This window comes from Rhamphochromis sp. 'chilingali', assembly GCF_963969265.1.
Source record: "Rhamphochromis sp. 'chilingali' genome assembly, chromosome: 4".
Classification (NCBI taxonomy): Eukaryota; Metazoa; Chordata; class Actinopteri; order Cichliformes; family Cichlidae; genus Rhamphochromis; species Rhamphochromis sp. 'chilingali'.
In genome coordinates, this window is record NC_137948.1 from 18,210,552 (window position 1) to 18,235,147 (window position 24,596).

General features: G+C 41.7%; 1 protein-coding gene across 1 annotated transcript in view; it reads left to right on the plus strand.

Moving 5' to 3' along the window:
- Positions 1 to 317: 317 nt before the first annotated feature.
- The window catches only part of grin2bb (glutamate receptor, ionotropic, N-methyl D-aspartate 2B-b), a gene marked incomplete at its 3' end in the record, with an annotated part of 120,945 nt that continues 96,666 nt past the window's right edge, over positions 318 to 24,596 (plus strand). Inside the window, exon 1 of the mRNA XM_080880876.1 lies at positions 318 to 1,001. Coding sequence (XP_080737002.1) covers positions 336 to 1,001 — 666 coding nt within the window. The 5' untranslated portion in view covers positions 318 to 335. The remainder of the gene's footprint in view (positions 1,002 to 24,596) is intronic.

Sequence of the window (24,596 nt, forward strand, 5' to 3'; positions counted from 1 at the left end):
GTTTCTCTTATGTTTTTTCGCAAAGCTGAAAAAATGAGAACATGATGATGATAAACTTTGCAGGCTGTTCATGACCTGTTTTGCAAATTGATGTGTCATTGACTGTTTTTCTGAATGTACTGTGATCTGATATGTCCCAGCTCTTGACGTGGGCTGTGGTTACTGTCATTTTCTGCAGGTGGTCGTGTTTTGCATCATCACTGTTGTGTATTAATTAATTTATATTTCAGTTCATATTTAAAGTGTTAAACATCATTTTCAGATGTTTTGCATTTATCTTCTCTTTCTGTCTCTGTTCTCTTTGCCTCCAGGGACGGCATTTACACTCCTCCACAATGCTTGTCAGCCTCCACCGTTCTCACTCCCATCTTCAGGACAAGCAGTTGATCTCCCCCTCCTCCCCCCATCCTCCCTCCCCTCCTCCAGACCAGTCATCCTATCACCCTTATCCGTGCCCTCGGCTGACGCTGCCTTTCCTCTCTCTGTCCTTCTCTCTGCTCCTCCTCTCCATTGTCCTCTTGCCCGTCTGCGAGTCCCGCAGGGGCGGAGGTCCAGGAACTGGGCCTGGAGGTTCCCCAGGGGGACAAGGAGGCCAGAGGGGAGGCAGCAACCAGAGGGGTGTAGTTATCCCTCCGCATTACTCCCCCGGCTCTCCAGCACTTCCCCCCATCAGTCCCAAGTTGATCAACTCGCTCAGCATTGCTGTCATCCTGGTGGGCAACTCTAGTGAAGTAGCCTTGGGGGCTGGACTTGAGAAGGAGGACTTCCTCCACATCCCGTATCCTCCCAAAGTCGAGGTGGTCACCATGAACGAGACCGACCCCAAAAGTATCATCAATCGGATCTGCGCTCAAATGACAAGGAACCCACTGCAAGGCGTCGTGTTCGGTGACGACACAGATCAGGAGGCCATCGCTCAGATCCTGGACTTCATCTCTGCACAGACACACATCCCCATACTGGGCATCAGAGGAGGATCTGCCATGGTCATGGCTGCTAAGGTAGGAGAACTCGGCTGAGTGCATCAATGCTTTGATCCACAGTCCACTATAATCGGGAACAAATATTAAGGTGAAGGGAAAAGAGATATACCTCATCCTGCTGTAGAATAATGCCTCCTAGATACAATTTAGAGTAATGTACTTACGACTAATAATATAATTCCCGTGCAGGTTTCTAGATTAATCATATCAGCTGCAATAATTCCAGTCAAAATTCACTGAAAGAAAACAAATAGCTGAATCATTTTTTCTGAGATAATGAACTGGGTTTTTTTTTATGAGTGTGAAGTCTATCAGTAGTATCATTTGTTAATTTGTCCTTGTACTTTTTATGTTGCATCAGCCCCTCGGTGCTCGGTGCTGCTTCTTATTCCAAACCAGCCTCTCGACTGATTGACTTTGCTGTTAATAGACCCCCCCCCCCCCGCCCTCCGAGCCTGACGTCACATCGGAGCTCCTGACAGCGAGTCGACTCAACGTTCAAAGGACTCACAGTGGAAAACAAAAGAATACATAATAAGTCAAAAAACCATCTCTGTGGGACTGAGATACACGAGATTTGGCACAAACTGGGCTGCACAAGTAGAATCCATAACCCTGAAATGGAAGAACAGCTTTGAAATGTAGCCTCAAAGATGTCATGTTAATAGCCTTTTAAGTTTCTCACAGAGGAATGGCGGGGTCCGTACAAGCGTGCAGGAGGAGTTTTTAAAAAATTTGTTTTTAGTTTTTTTAAAATTAACTTTTAGATGCATGCTCGCTGTGGGGCGTACAGTAGATTCAACATATTGTTTGTTACCAAGTGCAAAAGTTTCTGTTGACCTTGTTATAGTTTGGAAAAACAAATCTTACCTTCCAGCCACATATCTATTAGTGGAATAAGTTGAGTGTGTTTTTTAAAGTGTATTGAACATTTTTAAAAGTCCTGAAAGTTTTATCGCAGTACTGCATTATGTTAGAGGCTGGTGAGGACTTTAAGGAAATGACAGCAATTAAATCAGGGATTCGGGTCGGCTCGGAAAAGCTCCATTGCCCATAATTTTTCAAAACTCACATAAAAGTCAAACCACTGTATGCTCATACTGATTGAAAACCTCCGATGAAAAAGCTGCAAATATTATCATGCAATAAATAGCACATGCATTTTTCTCTACTGCATACTTGCAATTTTTCAGAGATGAAAATAATCATTAGAAAAAATTACAGATAGATTGCTTAAAACTGCTGCAGTTAAAGACTTCACATTAGCAGCTCTCGTGTGTATTGTGAAAATGTAAATTCTCCACCACCAACCTGAACAGTTGCTACACGGCAACGATCCGTTTTTTCACCCTGCCACCTAAATGTTGCGGCAGAAATAGAGATTCATCAGACCAGGCAATGTTTTTCAAATTTTCTGTAGACCAGTTTTGTGAGACTTTTAGATCAAGTGTCCCGTTCTTCTACTGCTGAAGCCCATCTGCATCATGCTCCAGTATTTTTTAAATTCAGTGCTCTTCTGCATACTTTGGTTGTAGTGAGGGTGTTTTTTGAATTAATGTTAAAAACAGTTTGCAGATCAGCAGCTTCTAAAATACACAGACCAGCCCGCCTGGCACCAACAACCTTGCGACATCCAGATTCACTTAAATCCCTCTATTCTGATGCTCAGGTTGAGCTTCAGCAGCTCGGTTAGGCCAGGGGTTGCTGCCACGAATAGCAGCAAGACCCAGCACAGAACACAGCAGACATCAAAACCAACAGCAGATATTAAGTTAGACACAGCATGAAAACAAGAAGCTGGAGTGGAGGTGGGCTGCAAAGTAGCTTGCAGATATGCATCAACTGTAGCCAGGCTAAAGTGACTTAAAATACCACAACTTAAATAGCAATCCATTAGAACTGGGTAGTGATTGAGCCCGAGCTGAACTGAAATCGGCCTGTTATGGCTGTTTGTGGCTTGAATTTGTGCCTGCTTGAACTGATTCTGTGCTCGAATATGTTTATTATGGATCATAAAATCCCCCGAAACAGCAAGTGAGTTTAATATGATCTGGAAATCGCATCTTGTGCCTTGACTTGTTGCTTCAAAGAACATTTTCAATCAAGGATACCTCTCAATTTGAGTAAACAAAGAATCAAATGAATGCTCCAAATCAAAGAGAGCTGCTTTAATGTCCTTGCAAGAAGGAGCTCTCTCCAGTGAGAAACACTCAGAGCCTACGCAGCCTTTTCTTCCCCGCTTCTCTAAAAGACAGTTGCATGGACGTTGCGTAGAGAAAGAATGCAATGAAGAGATGATACTGAAGAGATGAAGACAGAGCGAACAGAATAAACAAGTGAGGGGGGGGGGGGGGGGGTGAAGGTTATGACATAACACAACGTGTGTGGGTGTGAAGGAGGAAGAGGAGTTTGCTTAACCTATAATTATCGCATTTTGCAGCTGACAGGGAGACAGAGGCCACAGGCTGAGAGTGACAGAGGCGAAAGGATTGATAAGAGTGTGAGAGTCATGTAAAAGAACTGCTGAGGAAATGCGACGCATGAGAGAGAAATGTGTGCATGTGTGTGGGTTAATGCATTTGATGCTGAACACAGTTTTTCAGGAAATCTCAGTAGTTTCTCATTCTCAGTGATTACCGCTCACTTGGCTCGTTCTCCTTAAACCTTTATTCTTCTTCTGCTTGTTGTCAGTCACACACACACACGAGGGGGTGAATGCAGTGGATACGGTTGGCACGGCAACCACTTGCTTACACATTTCCCTCTACGTACTGTATAAAAGCAATTAGTGTGAGATAGAGGAAAGCAATGATTATTTCTGAGTCTGACAAAAGCAGAGCTGAAAGAGAAAAGGTCATGGCTGCTAAGGATGTGGCGGTGGGTGAGGTTTTGAATTGAAAGATGAAAAGATTAACGCTAAAAAAAAACGAGGTTAAAAATGCAGAGAGGATCCAAAACAGGCCAGCGAGACTAAGAGGAAAAGTGATTTGCCTTTCAGTGGCGTAAGTTCAAATTTTTAAAGCGGCTGGATTTTATTTTGAACTGTGCAGTCACACAAACCATTAAAGATTGCCCCGTTTTTCCGATTTAGATTCATGTAATCTGTGTAGATTCACGCAAACAACAGCTGTGACACTTTGCAAACTAGTGTAAAATAAATTACTGAATTGTGCTCGCGGACCAAATTTGTTGCGGTTCCAGTCTTTGAAAGAGCTGCAAGGTCAGCCTTGAGCAGTACGTGTTGTTGGATGTGGTGGCAAAAGTCACAAGATCTTCAGCTTTGAGAGTTTTATACTTAAATTTTGTTTTCATTCAGTGGTTAGTTAGCTTTAGGCGGACAAAAAAAGATTTGCTGAGAGCAAGAAGCCAAAACTTTGTGGTTATGTTTAGTTGAAGCTGGTGGAAAATATTTTATCTTCCAGTTTACCTGTGTGATGAGTTCCTTCAGGGAATAATCTCAGGAATGCAAGTGCAAAATCATGCTTGAAGCAGTTTTATAAAGATATATTTTGGGGGTTTTATCCCTCATGGGTATAAATGGAATGGTACTTATATAGCGCCTTTCTACTCAATTCAGCACTCCAAGCACTTTCTACTGCAGGTCTCATTGACCCAGTCTTACACACACACACACACACACACACACACACACACACACACACACACACACACACACACACCCTTTTTATCTTTCTTACATTCACACACACAAACTCGCACTCATGGATGTAACTCGGGGTTCGGTATCTTGTTCAAAGATTATTGGGCATGTGGCCGGAGAATCAGGGATCAGCCCGATTGGTATTTAAACCACTCTAACACCTGAGTCACTGGAAAGACGACAGGAAGCTGGGAGGAAGAAGTAGTAAAAAGCCTCTCTTGGAAATCAGTTAAAAATGATGTTGTCACTCCTGCACAGTAACAAATAGCTTTATGAGCTGTCATAAGACTGGGGTGAACATTTTGGTTTTCTAATAATTTCTACTGCAGGAGGCAAATAAATTTTGCATTTGATATAAGTTTTCATCAGTAAACTGGGATTACTGTGTTGTAAATATTCCAAACCACTGACATTAATGTCTCCTTTAACAGTGGCGTGCTACTGCCACATCAGGTTTTTTTTTAGATTTTGGTCAGTTCCTTAACATAAAAATTCAAGTAGCACCACTCTGACCTGAGGTTTTATAGTTTGAGGAGAGGACCAGCCTGGAAAACCTTACATATATGGCAAAAGTAATGGAGCCATATATACACCTAAAGGACTCGTGACTTTTATGTACTATGCACCTCAGCACTCCACGACAACACTCTTTAACTTTACTGATAGTTGATCGTGGATTGTCTAAGAAGAAATAGATTTTAGAGACTGATTTGTTGCTGTGGTGCCATCCAACTACCAAACCAGTGACCTCTCAAAACCGACGCCGTTCTTTCGTAAATGTTTATAAATGCAGGATATACGGCTTGGTGCATGATTTTATACAATTGTGGCAAAGCATGGAGATGAAAACCCGATCAGTTCAGCTTTTAATGACCCAGTGTCTCTCCCAACTTGGCACAACAGACTGGTGACCTTCACCATCACAGTGTGCATTTATTTCTGTGAACTTATTTATGTCTCTTTTTAAACCAAACCCTGACTTTCTCCTAAACCTAATCAGCTAGTCAGTGAGGTAAATCGAAACAAATGTGAGTGAAATCGAAACACCTCTGCAACCCCTCCTCTTCTTGTACTGGCTTTGCTGCTCGTTCAAAAAAGGAGCTCTTAACAGTTCACATGTGTGAACTGTTGAAGACCTCTGACTTAGTTTAGAGCAGCTGGCAATAGATACAGGAAGTCCAAAAGACCAAACTAGAAACACAACAAGTTGCAGAAACATGTGTGTCAGAGTATTTTTGTTTTTAAAGGTTTTATTATTCATATAATAATCAACTAAGAGTGTTTATATTTCTCTTCTGTACTCAACCAGCTGTATATTTTAATTGCTGGCTCCCTACTTTATAACGGAAACTGTTTGCTTTCACATAATCACTCTTTTGCCTTCACATTGTCACTGTTTGCCTTCACATTAATTGTCAGCAGCAGGAAACCGCCACCCAAGAGTAAGAAACAACCTTGTAGAAAACACAAAGTTTTTGAGAAACCACACCTGCGTTCTTGACAAGATAAGGATGATATTTCCTTTTTTGTATGCTTCATGATGTGTATAAATAAAGCCAGACTGCACCAAGGAGGTGTGTGAGTCTCTCCCTGAGTCTCTCACCCGTGCACGTTTAAAACTGCTCTAAGTGTCTGAGTGATATTTCATTGCATCTGAGTACTTGATAATAGAATATCTTTAACAATGTGTTTGCATGTTTGTGCAATTATGTCTGCAAAAAAGCAGCTGGATGTCAGGTTTAGTGATGGAGGTGACCCCAAATGCAGACTCATAGGTTGGTGTCAAATGAAAAAAAGCTTTATTAAAGAAGGAAACCTGGTCCATAAGGAATCACAGGACCTCCAGACATACACACAGAGAGCTATGAAACGAGACGACAGGAACAGTAACCAGAAAAAAATAAGGGGAAACAAGAGTTGTAAACACATACAAGGTCATTATGGAGATGGAAACACCAGGAAACACAGCTATAACTAATCGGGAAAACTTGGAATTGGAAGCAAAACCAAATACAATGTACATGACACAGGAGAGTATCAAAAATCAAACAGGATGTCAGGTTTGCTGTGTGGCAGGAAGAGTAGGACTAACTATAAGAGACAAGAGATTAACTAAAAGAGACAGTTTTATTGCTGTTAGAAACAATGAATTAGGTTCTAGTAGAAACAATTAGTACCTACTCCGATCAATTTGCCACAGTTTTCAGGGTTTTCCATCAGGACATAGTACCTGCTTAGCTGGTGTTCCAAGCGATCCAAGCAAGTACTAAAATGCGACATTGTCCGACAGCATTCGACTGATTGACTGGTCAGTGGCGTCACTTGATGAGGTATGACAGCATCTCGTTCACAGAAATTACAACCACCATTTTTGAAACCCAGCAACGAGGGAAATGGCTACAAAAACAACGCGTTGGACTGAGAAGTCACAGACCAAGCAGCAGGTATATCGTTGCCTCGAATTTTTAGCATTGGTCTCATATACTAATTACGTCACAGGGGCTTGGACATGTTGCTATAACAACAAGCACGCACATTAGGTGGTATAAAAAAACAGTCGATCTGATTTGAGCTGTGGTGAGTCGATCCGAGTAGGTACTAATAGAAAAGGGGCTTAAAGCAACAAGGGAAGCAAAACTGAACATAATGCACTCAAGACGGGAGACTATCAAAATAAAACAGGAAGTAACAAACAGAAACCAAGACTAAAAGACACAAGGGAACAAAATGGAGATACAGAAGGTGATGAACAACCTCCCATTAACTTAAGGCACAGATCATGGAACAGAGCTACAACATCATAACAGAAAGCCTGAATGTCAACAATACAGAATATAGAAGTATATAAAGATACACAAAACTAGAAAACTCCAAACTATGACGCAGGAAGAGCTAAACAAGAGAACATCAGTGACAGAGACTTAACTATGCACAATGGACACGAGGGAGGCAGGGTAAATATCATAAACAGTAACTGGAACAAAAGCACAAAGCTGAAAACTGAATAAACAAACTAAGAATCAAACTGAAGATAAGCGATAATCAACGCAACTTAGAAATCCAAAAACACAAAATGCTGGCGCAAGACCCAGGACCATAACATGGAGAGGTTTTCCTGCATCAGTAACTTAGTTCTCATACTGTAACCAGTCAATTCTCTCTCAGACAGTAGATGTCTAATCTGTTGTTCCTGCTGAAGCCTTTAATTTATTTCAAACTTTAGAGCAAGCCACTCGATTTCTCAGGAACTGGTGAAAACAGCACTAGACATGCTTGTCCTCTTTATCGCATTCAGTCTTTTAAACGAGACTCCTCCACATGCATTACAGTCTATATTGATCTCATACTTTGCAGAGTCCTTGGCTTTATTTCCCTTTCCAGTACTTCATTGTAATGAAACTGTGACAGTTGCAGGTAGACCCATTATGCACCAAACCATTTGCACGCTTCCATTTAGCCATTAATTCAGTGTGTGCCATGTGTTGGTATTGGCATAATAGGGCGACAGAGTTGGTCCTGGCCCGCACTCAACTGTGGCTCTGGAGACTAATGAGGTCTTTCAGATCTATTGTTGGGACTTAAGCTGTGTGTCTGTGCATGCATGTGGATACGTCGAGTATGCTGGTGTTCAGTGATAATAGCCTCTTTGCCTGTGTTTGGGGAGATTACAGCAGTTGTCTGCGCCACAAACAAGGTACCTAGAGGCATACAGCATCCAGATACTATTTCTCATAAATGGTCTGCTTGTCTTAAAGGTGATTTTTTTTTTTTGCCCAGTCTTTTGTTGCTCTATTCAATACTTCTTACTGTGTTTTTTTTTAAACCCATACAGGGGCCTTGCAGCTTGCACTTCTTGCTTGTTTAACGTCTGCCTCTCTTGGGTGAAAAACTGTCTGTCAGGTGGGCAGTAATACAGCACATGGATGAATGGGCTGCTGTGCTGTGGCTTCGTGGTTTGTCCATTTGAAAGAAATGTAAACTTCTTTGTATAAGAAGAACAAGCTGCTTTCGTATCTCCTCAGGATAAAAAAACAAAAAACTCATCTTTTTATGCAGACCTAGCTCTCTCTGCCACTGAAAACTGATTCACTGCTCCCTGATTGATTACTGCAATTATACAGCCTCTCTATCTTAAAATAGGCATTATTTTCAGAGACGCATGTGTGGACTTCTTGTAAGGCAGACATGATCGGAGAAGTAAATTATTTTCCGGACTTGTTTGGCCACTTTGTCTGACATTAGTAAGGCCAACTGCTAGCTGTACAGTGATGCGTGTCCTTGCCAATCTGTTGCAGCTGATGATTTTTTGAGCCAAGGGTGCACTCTGTTTCCTCATGCGATTGTTCTCATTCCCAGTTTGTGGTTTTATGGCTGCTGTCCTTTCATCTTGCGTGCACCAGGTATCCCATTATGCTTGCTAGTTGTACATGAGGGGATAATGGGCTACCACCGTAATGCCCCCTTTTGGCAATTAGTTCAAATCCAGAAAGGCAAGAGAATTAAGGCGCAAACTACAATAACAAACTGCATGTATACCTATTATCACTTATAGCTCATCAGCTTTCCTGTTTTTGTCACTTTCATTTTTAAATCCTATTTCTTCATTTCCAGAAAATGTGCGGAACATAATCATTAACACAGGGCATCTGTAACGTGGAAAGACAATTTGTGCAGGAGATGTCTGCAATCAGTCTCATAAATGACACAGGCGGGAGTGTCGGCCCCATTTGTGTAGTGTCACCGCAACAAAAATGCTCCATATGTCTGATGTAACTTCCACAATTGATGCTGATGCACTTGTACTGCAGTGATACAGCTGGTTTACAAGAGCAAAGAAAAGTCTGAACAAGACTTTTCTTGTCAGTTGGAGCCGCTGGCCCCAATTCAGATTTTATCTGTGGCATTACCTTTTTTTGGATTGTTTTTATTTGGGCATGTTAGGGTTACTTTGTAGGCTCGCACAGGGAAGAAAAGAAGTGACTGGATTTGGATGGGGTAAAACAACAGGCACGCTTCAGTAATGATTACTCTATTCATTCTCTCTCTGTAAAACGAATCCCATCCTATTAGAGCTTTAAACATACTTTTCTCTCTCGCTCACTTTGTCTTCGTGACGTACCGTGGCAGTCTGCATTTGATTGATGTCCCTATTTTCCTAGCCTAGCTGTACGTTTAACCCTTTACCAGTCTAACAGATGGAGGCTGTGATAGGGAAGAAATCTGCCTTGAAATAATCCTGCTTGACAGTCGTTCTTCTGGCCTTCGACAGCTGAATTTAGGTACTGTATGAGGACACGAGTGCCTGAATCTCAAAGCTAAAAATCAAGGCAGCCCAGTCTAATCTGAGGTGTCGTGAAACAACAAAGCCTGAAGCTGGTCTTTCGTAGTGAATCGCAAATGGAAAGGAGTTAATTAAATCTGTAATGACGTCCAGGTAGTTTTTTCAGGGTGAGTTTAGTGATTTGGTTTTTAAAAGCCCGCAGCTGCAGCTCAATTTTCAGACCTGTCTCCTACAGTTTGCATGTAAAATGGGACACGGTCTGACGCACGTCTTTTTGGTCCAAATGAGGCAAAAAATTTAATGAACATATCAGATAAGTTGAAAAATGTTCACTGACAACTTACTTTAGATATTTTCCCCACAATGCCAGCACAAGCCCGCTTATGCCAACAATATTTAGATCACTTCTAAAAAGAAGAAAAACAGTATTATATTAACAAAGTGAAATCTTTGCACATGTAATCTGTTTACACCACTCACTGCAATATTTCAGTGAGTAAAAACTGGAGATTTTGGAGAATCTCTCTGCTCATCCTTAAAAAACAACTGTGGAGTGGAGGATAAAAGTGGGAACCCTAAAAATCTATCTACAGCAGATGAACAGTATCTGAAAATCATACCTCAAGAAATACGAAACAAAATCCACCTTCTCACTGGACGATACATAGACTGCAACTTACACGACATCACCCATTTATCTGTCGCATCAATTTAATTTTTGCTATCCATCAAGAGTCTGACAGCAAAGTCATAGATCAGATGCCGAAGTTGATACTGTACTCCTTTAAGGATGATATGTAGTTTGAGGGGCTACACATATATATCACAGCATTGCCTAACATAGGACAAATGCAATATAGTGCAAAAGTCTTGTGCTACCACTCATTTATCAGTCATTATTCATGAATTGCTGAGCAGCTTACCAGAGTCATTGTCTGCAGTGAGAATTTTCTGCATCATCCAGTAGTTGCAGAGCGGATTCAGTCCATGCTGACTCATGAAGAGACTAAGGCCTCAGTCACAAAGGCCTAGAAATCAGTCAGTGACTCCTGGCAGCCTTGGGTCATAAGGGAAAACTGTAGGTTCCCTGACAGGTTGGTGAGTGGTTCCCTGAGGTTGCTGGCTGTCATCAGTTGAAATCAGTCTGAAGAGGGTTCAACATGAAGAACCACCTTGAAATTGCTTTGGTGACAAGGAAATAGCCACAGTCAACCATAATTTGCATGAAAGAAACTAACTTGACAAAGACTCACTCAGACCAGAAAAGGAGAACTGAGTTATTATTTTATTATTATTCTAGATCAGCCAAACGGAGGTATGTTTAGTAGGCTGATAGAATTGTGGCCTAAACATAATAACTTGTTCTGCCACCTTTGGCAGCAAGAACTCCAATCTCGCATTTGTGATCACTGGGAGCAAGTCTTTCACATCACCGTGGAGAAATTATTGCCCACTCTTCTTTGTTTTAACTCAATCACATCAGAGGATTTTTGAGCATGAAAAGCCTGTTTAAGGTTAGGCCAGAGCATCTCAGTCAGATTTAAGTCAGGACTGTGACTAGACCACTTCTAGAGGTGGACTTGCTGGTGTGTTTCTCATCATTGTCCTGCTGCATAACCTGACATCTGCTTGAGCTTCAGGGCATGAACTGATGGCCGGACATTTTCATTCAGGATTTTCTGCTAGATAGCAGAATTCATGGTTCCATCAAATATGGCTAGTTCTCCATGTCGTGAAGAAGCAAAGCAGCCTCAGGCCATAACACTGCCATCACCATATTCAACTGTTGCTATATTGCATTTTTTATGAAGTGCTGTGTTAGTTTTATGCCACGTGTAACAGGACTTAAACCTTCCAAAAGGTTCAACGTTTGTCTCTTCAGTCCACAGAATATTTCCCCCCAAATTTTGGGGGTCATTAAGATTTCTTTTAGCAAATGTGAGAGAAGCCTGTGTTTCTTTTTGGTGAGCAGTGTTTTTTTCCTTGAAACTCTCCCATGGATGCCATTTTTGCCCAATCTCTTTCATATTATTGAATCATGAACCCTGATGTCAACTGAAGCAAGTGAGGCCTGCAGTTATTAAATGTTGTTCTGGATTCTTTTGTGACCTGCTGAATGAGTCATCGATGCACTCTTGGAGTCATTTTGGGAAACCTTCCCACTGCTGGGAAGGATTTGCAACTGTTCCAAGTTTGCAGCTCTCACCATGGTTGACTGGATTTCCAGAGCCTTAGAAATGACTTGTTGATGACTTTGTTTCTCAGCTGTTCTTGAGTTTCTTTCGAATGTGGCATGGTGTGTTGCTTGTTGAGCTCTTTTAGCCTACTTTACTTTGTCAGACGGGTTCTATTTAAGTAGATCTCAGGCCTGGGTGTGGCTGGACTTTTATGCTCGTTGTGCTACTAAGATAATTACTGCTCATTCTTATTAAAGATATTATTCTAACTTATCATCAACTGTAAGTTACTACTCAAAAACCCCCCCAAAAAAACGTAACCATTATTTTCTAGTATTAGTTTGCAGACTTTTGAAGTAAAGTATTTCCTCTGCCTCGGAGGTTATGTTTTTGGTACTATTTGCATGCATGCGTGTCAAGTTTTGAATAAATCCTGATAAAAACTAGGAATGTAGAGTCGAGTCATGTTAACGATCCACTGTGGTGACTGTGGTGGATGTAAGTCTTCAAGGTCAACTTAATGACATACTGAAAATAGACACAAAACATAGAGACTGTGATTGTTACGAGTGTGGTGTGTCGACATATAGAAAGTACTGGTATAAAGATTTAAAATATAATGTCACATTTGACCTCTGACCTTTAAATTTCACATCTGTCTTTCTTCCCAAAATGTGTTATATCTTTAAATAACGTGTTGTAAAGAGGAAGACTATGAGCTGCCTAGTTAGTTAAAAATACACTATTATATAATATTATATAATCAGCTCAAGCTATTCATGTCCACTTATTTACAAATCGATACTTATTATCCATTACCCACTCCTACATAATGTTTGTGTAGTCGGAGAAAACATCTGTCACGCTCTTATCTAATTTGCACGACTTCTTAAAGTACATTAAAAAAACAAAGAAAACAAAATGAATATATATAAAAAATACAATACTGTTCCTTTAGCAGTACATACTGTGCAGGGAGCGAGCTGCCTTGGTGGAGGTTTGCACTCTTAGACTGCTTCTTGTGTTTTAAATTAAAGTTTACAGTTTGGTTGTCGAGCGTCTAACCAAATCATTGTGTTACTTAACCACGTGCCCCCCTTCTTCTCTGCCGGCTCACTCAGTAGGGCTCCTGGTAATTTCTTTGCTGTGGTCACTTTTCCTGTTTTAAAACATATTTATGGGAAATAAAATGGTCTGTATAATTTATTTCAATGAGCCCAAGTTGTAATTTAGCATCTAATTCCTTCTCCTAATGTGTTGAAATCCCAGCTGAATACTCGTGCATGAGTGATTCTACCTTGGCTCATTATGGCCAGCACAGTTCTGCTTTCTTACAGCTTACATGCAGCGGCAGCAAGAGAAATGTTACGGCCGAGAGGGCCCGGCTATGGGTGTGGACTCAAATGCAGACACAGAGGGAGGCAAACGGGCGTGAACACAGTGCTTTATTTACAAGTGTCTAGTGAAATTACACAACAGGAGACTATGAATGCTATGAATTATGAAATGCTATGAACTGTGAACTGTGAGGCCAAACTGTGAACATGAAACTGAGTGCTATGGCTAGGTGCTGGATTTCACGGATGGAAAAAAGGGGCAGCGGCTTGGATGGAGGTACGCAGTCACTATAATGAGAAGAGACAAGTAGTCAGTGGCAGTCCAGTGAATCACAGCTGCAGGATTAGGCTATGGAGGTTAGGGCTTACGCGTTGCAGGTTTAAAGTGTCATGCGAGGAAGGGGTGTCCAGGGGGTTCCGGGTGAGGAGTGTCCAGAGAGGATCCAGAATATGCGTGGAGTGAGGGACTTGGCAGGGAGGCAGGCAGGTGTAGTCCGATGGTGGAGAGGAAGAAACCAGATGACAGAACCAGCGTCCAGGCGGAGATGAGAGTAGTTCGGGAAACGTGACTGCCAGGTGGGTCCTATGACAAAGAAAAACACGGTGAGGGAAAAGCAGTAGTTGAGGGTTCTCACAAGGGGTTCGCAGCCTAGCACTGACATGGGTTAGCAGAAGATCTGGCAGAGGTCTGTTGTGAATGCTGGTCTTATATGCAGGTGACTTGATTGGAACCAGGTGTGGAAGCTGATTGGAGTCTCTGCCTGAAGGTAGAACCCAGCGGAGTGGAAAAACCCCGTGCTCACCCGGACCATGACAAGAAAACATTCAAGCTGCCAGTTTGTGGAGCTAAAAATTTAATGTCAGCGCTGTTTCCTGACAGTGGGCCACTTAGATTGTTTTCAAAGCGCTCCCAGGATGAGACAGATTTACTCATACCGCTTCAAGCACTTTCTCTCTAACACAAACAAGGGACCGCGGGCATCAAGGTTCAGGTAAAAGGCAGTGTGCGGCTAAAGTGTTTTATCCCATCGCTTCCTCATCCCGTTTCATCTCCTCATCTTCATCTTCTGTACGGGGGTCTTTGAAACAACATACCATAGACTGTTTACGAATGTGGTCCCACACTCACTGTCCTATGATATCAGGCCGCGCGCACACAATGAGCTCGTTCTCTACTCTAAGTTTTTCTTGATAAATTTCTACATTTTAATTGTGCCCTTCAAATGAGCTGCAAATCCCCCTTTTCCTCTCGCTTTCTCTTTCTCTCCCTCCTTGTCTTTCTTCCCGTTTAATGAGTTCGTTTTATCAGCCGCTGCGCTGTGCGTGGACAGTATGAGTAATTTTCGAGATCACAGGAGACTTCTCTGCATTGCACTCGGTTACAACAGGTTGTCAGAAGGCTTTGGGAGCCTCACTTGGCTTCTCCCTGCCAGCAGTAACTATCCAGCTTTTTAGCATTCCAATAAATGAGGCCTAATTACCCGGCTAATCTTATTAACTAAAGATGGAATATGATTTAAATGGAATCAGATTAGCCTTTCATGACACCAGCAGATAGATATTATATTTCAAGCGCCTCTCCAACCAAACAGTTTGAGACCAGTTATGTTAACACATATTGATCAACACGACTTTTTCTCCTTAAGAAAACTGTCTCCATTTATTTTGTTTTTAAATGTCAGTATTGATTAGCACTCACCAGCCACTTGTTAAGTGCACCTGTTCAGCTACAGGTGTACAAGTGTACTCCTGCAAATATCTTATCAGCCAATCACATGGCAGCAACTCTGTGAATTTAAGCATTTCTGAACTTCAGCAGGTGAAGCTGACCTGCTGGAGTTCAAACTGAGCACCAGAATGGGGAAGAAAGGGGAGTTAAGCCATTTCGATTGTGACATGATTGTTATTGTTGGAATGGTTGGTCTGAGTGTTTCAGAAACTTCTGATCTATGAGATTAGATTTTTTTTCACACAACCATATCTAGGTTGAGAATTGTCCAAAAAAGAGAAAATATCCAGTGAGTGAACTTCTCGGGGAGAAAATGCCTAGTTGATATCAGAGGTCACAGGAGAATCGCCTGACTATTTTGACCTGATAGGAAAGAAAATGTAACTTAAATAAACACTCACTACAACCTAGTTAGCAGAAGAGCATCTCTGCACCTTGAAGCAGACAGCTAGAGGAGCAGGAGAGCACACCAGTTGGGTCAGAACCTGGTGTAAACAACATGAAAGCATGGATCCACCCTACCTTGTATCAACAGTTTTGGTTGGTGGTGGTTTAATTGTTTGGAGGATATTTTCGTATCCTTCCTTAGCCCATTAACAGCATTGTTTTAAACACCACAGCCCACCTCAGTATTATTTCTGAACATGTCCATCCCTTTTATGACCACAGTGTACCCATCCTCTGCTACTTACAGGATCTTAGAAAGCTTAATCTCAAACTAGTTTCTTGGTGTCAGTGAATTCACTTCACTCAAATGACCTCCACAGTCACTGGACTTCAATCCAATAGAGCACCTTTGGGATGCGGTGGAGCCGGAGATTCACATCATGGATGCCCTTCTGTGTTATCATGTCAATATGGGCCAAAGTCTCTGAGGAATGCTTCCAGTTCTTGTTGAATATGTCATAAAGATATATGTCATAAACACCGAGCAGGGTGTCACCTAAAAGCTATCCCATCTTTTAAATTCAGTGCATGAGTTCATACAAACATGTTTCTGAAAATAGTTCAGAGGAGAAAGAAACCCCTGACTGACATAAAGTAGCTCAGACTTTAAGTCAACTTGACGCTCCCACAGTGGGGGATTGGTTACTGGGTTTTTAGCTTGCATTATACCTCATAGTTTTTATATTGTTACTGTGAAAATGTTGATTTTTAGGCAATGTTAAAAATTATGGCGCAGTTAAAAATAAGAACCTGGTTTTACTGCATGAGTCATTTCTCTTGGAAAGCACTCGGATATCTTTTTGTCGACGGGGACGTCAGATTAGGAAAAGCTCAGATGTGTTGTTTTAGGAGGCAGTAACAAGCAAATATTTTTTTTTAAGTTTAGAGGACTTGTTGTGATCACAGACTGACAAAGAATTGGTTCCCGTGACCTTTAAGAAAAAAGCAGTGATCAGATTGAGTGACGGACCATCCTGTTGCTTTCTGTGTTTTCTGTTTGTGTGCCAATCACAGCTGCTGTCTGGTCGGTTACAAATCTGAACATCAAGTTGTTGCCTGTGGGATTGAACATATTAATGCTGACAGATGCCTCAGTTATGGCAAGTAATCATGGACTTTCATGGAGTAAAGCCTGCCTACATTAAATCACCTTGCATAATAATCCTGTAGTTTTACAATACAGAACACTAACATAACTCCACACCATTCAGATCCCAAAGCCTTGTTACACCCCAAAAACTCACACTATGTCGAATTTGTATTTGCTGCGGATATTAGTGCAAGCTCCCGATGCCATTGCTCATGAAACTGACCTTCATCGTGGTACTGTTTGTTATGTTTAGGGAATACAGAGAGATATAAAAAAAAAAGTCGACAAGAGATAAAAGATATAAAGATAAGAGCCAGAGCTTAAAAAAAACTGTCACAAAAACTCTGGTGGTTTTCATGCTTTTGCATCAGGCTGAGCAAGGTCTCTTAAATACAGAGAGAGCTGGCTGACTTGTGGGTATTTAATCCCAAACAGGCAGGAAGGTTGAGTTTGTTCTAATTGCATGGAACAGGGGAGTGCAGTCATTTACATTCATCAGCGAACCTCCATTTGTTGGGATTGAGATAAGCGAAGAGAGAGCGGCGGCGTGGCAGCAGCGGAAAGAGACATTTTGGTGCAGGATTGAAGTTTTGTTCTCGTATCAACGAAATTCCACAATGTGTTGCTCCACGCTGTCTATAAGTGCAATTTACCGTCATCCTATTATGATGCATTTTGTCAGTTTCAGCAAAAAAAGAAAAAGTTGAGTGAAAACACAAGAAGTACAAAATACAGAAAGAAAACTTTTTTTTTTAAAGTGGAACCTGCTTGTATGTCTGTAACTGTGGGTTTGCAAACACCTATAATTGACCATGTAGCGGTGTTTTAGTCAAACTAGTCCTAGGCAATCAAAGATGAAGCACTAAAGCTGTTGAGAGATTGTTTTACATGCATGCACTTTACACCAGATCCCCAAAGACACAGGATCCAGTGTGGATTTTGACGGAGTCCATAGCAACAAACTGTTGTTTCCAATCCATGCTGTTGTCATGGATTGGAAAAACACATCTTAAGCCCATTGCATCTCTTCTTTCAGGAGTCATTTTAGGTTGAATGTGTTACTCTGGGACACTCGGATGTGAGGTTAGGGAGAATCTGGAATCAAATCCCCAATCATTCAATTAATGGCCGGCCCACTCACTTTGCCACCTGAGCAGCTTCCGATTATGTAATCCTGTCTCACGTTGAGTGTATTTGCACAGTAGAAACACTGATGCCCTTTTTAAAGAATGAAAATGTGCTCTCAGCATTGTCTGAATGCAGAAACATGTTTGCTACGTTCATATCTTCCCCAGCCGAGTGTTTGTTTGCCACGGACTGCGAGCGTGCTAGTGATGGAGAGCGGCGAGTAATATCTGTTGGTGACAGCTGGTGAGTCTCTCCAGTAGGAGAGACTGACACATCCGGCTCAGTGGTCTTTATCTGTGGTGAGAGTGACACCCAGTGAGTGGCACCTTTGCTGGCACTTATCTCAATCAGCTTTGGCCTGAATCTCAACACTTACGCTACGCTGCACTCGGGCCTCCTGCTGCGGCTTACAGCAACATCGGCTGTTAGTGTGCACTTGAAGCCTCGCTTTGCTTAATTCGCCTCAGATGGAAAACATACAGTGGAGCGTGCACACTGTGCTTCAGGTAGCTTCAGGTTGTTGCCAGCTGCAGAGCCATCAAACTGTCACTCTGCAGAGGACCGGGCCTGCAAACTGTTGCTGAGACAGCCAAACGATGACAGTGACGGAGTTATACAATGACTCTACAGTACAATAACTCCTGTATTAAATATCAGTGGTTCTCAGCCCTGGGGGCTGCGTTCTATATTTAGTACAAGGGATGTGAAATGCAAGCACACAGAAAGCGTCATGTAAGTCTCTACCACTGCAGATACAGGATACTTTATTGCTAACAGTGTGATTGTGAAATCTTAGTTGATGCACTACCACAAAGCACCTTTGGAGAGATCAGTTGTCACGAGCTGGGTTTTTCTATGAGTATGCTCACTCTGAGGCTGATGATACCAAGGTGAAGAGGGAATGTGACAGTGCAGCTGTTAGACCCTGCAGAGTGTTATCACACACAGTCCAGTTCATTCAGCAAGCACTGCCGGGGAGTGCCAAATCCCAGAATGTGTAGCTTTACTGTATATAAATTCTGCCTGTTTCTGTGTGTTCACTGTTTTTCTCATTTTTTCCCTATTGTTTCTGCGGATTCCTCACTGTCTCTCCTTTCCTACTTTATCTTTAAACCACATCTTTCTCCTGCTCGTCTCTTCCCTCTAATCTTCCCCTATTTCCTTTTTTTTCTTCCTTCTGTTCTGCTTCAAAGTAAGCCAGAGCTTCCCGGCAAGCACCGGCTCAAAGCTTACGTTCTCGCCCTTCAAAGCCACTGCTCGGGTATAAGTGAAGCAAATTCAATACAGCTTGCATTTTCGAGATGTCAAGGGAAATACGAGTATAAATGGTAAATTATAGAAGTGCGTTTCCTCATTCAGGGTCCTGTTGTACGTCGACTTACAAAAATAAGTGTAAAGCTTCTTTTATCATTGTGAAAATTAACAAATGAAATGCTCTCAGAAATCTCACACACACTCAGTGCTTAAGGTAAAACTGTCTTCTCTCAACTAAAGGGATGCAACAAAATATTATTTTGGTTTAATTTGTCAAATTTGATCAATATATTAAAGACAAATATCAATGTTTAATTTGACCAACCAGAGTCAGTACATGCCTTTTCACATGGGCTCTTACCAAATTAAAATGTCTAAAGGGGAAATTGGCAGAAGGGGGAAGAAAATCAGAAACCCAATTAGAGGGTTTAACACATATATAATAAAGCTTTTTGCCTGTTTAGGAGCATTTCCTCTTCAGTTATCACACATATTTTACATCATACCTAACAAAATTTTGTTATTAGTTATTCTGTGAATCTCATAGGTACTTTCGGCTTCTCTCATATTCCCAAGAGGTCGCCGTGGCGATCCACATGATTTGATTTGGTACAGATTTTGTGCCGGATGTTCTTCCTGACACGCCATCCCATTTATGTTGGCTTGGCATCAGCTTGAGACCCCCAACGCCGGGTTTGTCTCTCCCCCTCGTCTTGAACCAGGGACCTTTCACACGTTCCCATAAATAATATGTAAAATGTAATAAATGCAAACTAATGATAATAAAGTAAACTTTTCAGGCCAATCACACCATTATTTTTCATGCAGACTGACTTTATTGTTAGCATAATGTGCATTTTTTATGTTTGTGGTAGTTAATTCAAGCAGCAGGAGGCGCTCCTTTGATCTCACTTTAATAGGTGAGTGCATTTAAGGAGGGTAAAGTAGAGTAGTGTAAATGTTGAAAGACGGTCTTGCACAGGGTTGATTTATTTTTACCCGTATGGTTCTGTTCTGGGACCTCCCCACCATACTTTGTGCATATATGAAAGGCATGAGGTGGAAGAAGAGCAACAAGAAACCCATCACAGCAGAAGGCAGATGGTCTAATATTGATCAATTCAAACACAACATGAAAAGGAGGAACTGGGATAGAGGTGGGTTGCAAAGCAGCTTGCAGATTCAGAAAGATCAGAATCAAATGCTTTTTTAATCCCTAAATGTCTTCTGGTTCTGATTCTGATTCCAAATATTCTGAATGTGTAAGTTGCTTTGACACCCACCTCTGTCCCAGCTCCTCCTTTTCATGCAGTATTTGAGTTGTTCAATATTCACAGCAACTGTAAGGAGGCTAAAGTTGCTTAAATAGCACACCCTATATGAGATGCCTGCCTGGGCTAACGCTATGCTTGATTATTAGAAATCAGTGAGCTGAATTAATGGTAAATAAAAATTGAAGTTTTGCTCAAGGACGCTGATCTGTCTCATTAAAGCAGAGTTGTGGGCTTTCTTTGAAATAGGTAATATGTTTTGTTTAAATGAAAAATCTGAATGTATCCAGCATAAAATAAGAGCTTGCAGGAATCAGCTTATTATATCAACTTATTATAAATCTTGAAAAATAAAATGTTTCGATAGCAAGTAGCGGCTTTGTAAGCTTTCCAAATGTCAGGTTGTGATGCTAGTCTTGCATGACAGTCTCAGTCTTTGTGGGGTCTTTTTTTCTTTAACATGATATGAGGAATCATTACATTTTGAAAATATTTAACAGATTATTCAAAAATGATTTGTTACTTGCAGTCCTACAGCAGCAGGCCCATGTTCATGTGCTGTAGGGAAGGGTGTGGCGGTGGGGTATTTTGTTCTGATGAAACGGTGACATAACTCTGCCTCCGCTGTTGTAGCGAGACCTCATTATGTTGAATCATAAGCCACGAAACAGCAAAGATGTTACAAGGATACACACACACACAGCTCGCTCTCCATTATAGGCGCCAGCTCATACGACGAGCAGGCAGGACTCAATATACAGTCCACTTCTGTCAGATTGAGTTAGCCTATTTTAGTTACATGTAGTAGACTCCATGTGTGAGGACGAGTGGGCGTTTTGCGATCTGCACACCGTCAGCGTCAATGAGATGATATACGGAGAATTTGGCCTCCTCAGCCTGATCTGAAGGAACTGATTTGAAGAGCAAAGTCAAAACAAAATTGGGACTAGTACAGCTAATAATATTAGCGAGACAATTTGTCACTTCTTTTCCCAAAGGGCCAAATGTGTAATTGAGCTACGAACATAAGTGGCCTGTAATTGAGCTATTATAATTGACCTCAGGTGTGTGCATGAGTAAAACTACGAGCAGGAGTGCGCTCACATGTGCGTTCTTCTCGCTCTCTTTTCAAATGCAGACTAAGCACATAGGAACGGATATGTTCCTATATTTGTGTGCATACAGTGCGGCGGAGTGTAAGTAGGTATTTTTTCACACTAATGGCATCTTTAGCAAGACCGTTTCTATAGAAACCGAGTTGCCACGGAAACACTGCACGTCTCTTTGAATTAGAAATGTCTTTCTCTATCCCTCGCTTCTCCCTTCTCCGCGTGTCTCTTGCTCGCTCTTTGCTTCCCAGTCCTCTTCTTCCCCGACTTCCCTGGCTTTGACAGGCCAGCTGCTGTCAGTCAAAAAAGTCTTGCACTGTCGAAGGAGACGTGCAGCACAAATGGAGGAAATGCGGGAAAGATGGGTTGGCATCTGTGCTGGAGGAGAGGGACAGAGGGAGGGAGGGCATCCTATTTTTTTAATTTTTTTATTTTTTAGAGGGTGAGAAGGGAAAAGGCAACATATTGAAATAGGAAGGAAATGCTGAATGGTATTCAGAAGATAACGAGGAGGAAGATGCTGTGAAACAGAAGAGCGGGAAGATTGAAGGAGGGAGGGCTACAAAGACAGAGGGAAAAGATAGCTGATGAAAGGGAAGGGGTGAAGTGATTGATTTTTGCTCTCTCTGGTGCCCGTGGTATCTGTGTAACCATGCTGCCACATTTATCCGGCCTATCTGATTTAACCGAGGCGCGCGTGATAAAGGGATGGGAGAGAGAGCGATGCAAGGAAAAAAAAGAGGGCAGAAAAAGTGCAAGCGACTCAGAGAGGCATAGAGAGAAGAAGACAAAGCAGAGTGGAGGCATTGGGATGATGACATATTGGGGGGGAAATCGCCTTCATTCACCGGGCTCTCATGAATGTCTGAAAGTCGCGGAGGAGTAAGAGATTGACGCTTCAAGAAAAGTGGAGGGAGGGGATGAGGGAACTCTGAAAGGGAAATGGAGTTAAGACGTGATGAGGGAAGGCGCGTCATGACAAGGTTTTGAACCGCATGTCTCTCTTTGCGCTGCGCTCTTGACTTCAGCCTGCACTCTCACCCTGTGTGCTTGTTAGAGAGGAAAGCTGAATTGAAAAGGCTGAGTGTGGGGATGCAGGGAAGCTAGAGGGAAGCAGGAGGGTGAGGCAGAGGGAGGAGAGAGGGCAAATATGAGTTTTGACACAGTTAAAGGCTCACTAAAGGCTTACAGCTGTAGATCAGCCTAGTAATGCAGTGCAGTATGCTGCGCATTCACAGTGCAGATTACGACCTTGTTTCACTTTAATTGCCTGATTTGTCTTCTTTTAAGCAAATATTGAATCTCTAGTGTTTATCTGCTTTGATTTTACCTTGCAGTTGCTGCTTCCTGCTCCTCCACCAGCACCGCAACAGATTCACGTCACATGTGCCCTCCCTGTGTGCGGAAGACCTTTTTTTTTTTTTCATTATTTCTCCTCTTGATGTTTCTTTTTTTCTCTTTAAATTTGCTGTCAAGCCATATGTCTTCCATAAATGTTCCACATTCAAAGCTTTGAGTTCCCCCCCTTTTCCTGCAAGGCTTTTAATGTGAAAAACCTGCAGGAAGTGCAGGATTTTATTGACAGCGCAGGGTTAATCTGACTGCAAATAATTAGTGAATAAGTGAAAGCAGGACATCTGTTAAATATTGAAATGGAGTGGCGACAGTGTCACGAGCCTATTCTGCTAATGAAACACTGAATTCCCCATGTGAGCGATCAGACTAAAGGTACCCGTTAATTGCTTCAAGAAGGTTTTGAGAGGATTTGTTATTGAATTCATATCGAGCTCTGAATCCACTTTTTATTGGTGGCTTTGGCTCCAGCTGTAGAATAGATTGTCTGTTAATCACGGGGCTTGGTAGTTAAATCCCCGGCCCCTCCGCTTCTAAAAAGAGACACCGAACCTTAGATTAGCCTTGATGGCAGTCCAGAGTTACTGAAGCTGCCATCAAAACTGTTGTTTGTACTGGCCACACATGCAGTCGTTTTAGTTGCAGCAGATGTTATGATTCAAAATGAAATAGCTTTTCTGCTCCTGATGTGTTGAGGAGTGAAGGGTTTCTGTTCTGTAACTTCCTCTTTTATTTTGTAATCCCTGGTTTTTATGCTTCCTATTTGCTTCCTGCCTTTGTTCTTTTCCTGACAGTTTCATGCATTCCCTTTCCCTCTCTGTTCGCCAGATTGTGTTGTTAGTTTAATCAATCAAGCTTGCAAGCCAGTTTGCGTTCCTCATGTTTGTTTGTTTGTTTTTTAGTTCTGCAGTTCTAAGATTTCTTGTATATTTTAGTTTCTTTCCTAATTTTTCTCCTTTTTCCACCCCTGGTTTTGGACTTTACCTTCTTGCCTGTCATCCATTCATGACTTTAGTCCATTTATTAAAGACTCTGCTTTTAGGCTTGTACCTATTATTGGTCTTCCTCTAAAACAAAAACACTTCAAGTGTTTTGTAGTTCCACAGAGTGGATTTTAGATTTATGATTAGCGTTAAACTTAAACCTGAGTTTCTACTGTCCTGAGCAGTTCTTTCATTGGGTATTGTGTTTCTGCTGTGTGATGTGCATTAGCTCACTCAGATTACTTCTGCTGAGATGCTACATGCAGGATATAGATTCTTTGCACTCTGAGGACTGCATATAAAACTAAAATAAATACTTCCATAAATACTAAGTAAATAATACAGATTTTATTTTATTATACACTTAAAATTACCTGGAGGTCAGAGAATACTGTCTAAACGTTACAGTTGGTTAATATTTGTTCCTCTCAAAAGTGTCACAAGTTCTTATTTTTACACGATGGCTTTCAGGTAAATATTTAATTATTCATTCAACATGTTTTTAAAGGGTGATTTATGTGATTTAGTTTCAGAGCACGAGCTGATATCCTCGTGTTGGTGTTGTTCCCAGATCATCATACTAAATGTTGTTCCAGGATCAACATTGCAAGTGACCAATCAGAATGTTGTGACGTCATACTTTTGCGACTTCGGGAAAAACCGCCGTAAAACAAAAAACTGTACTTAAGCTGCGAGAAACCGCCTCTGTCCGCCGATCAACGGACCCTGACCCTAACCCTAACCGTAACCCTTTAATAAACAGTAAGCAGAATTGATATTGTCCTTGCAACAT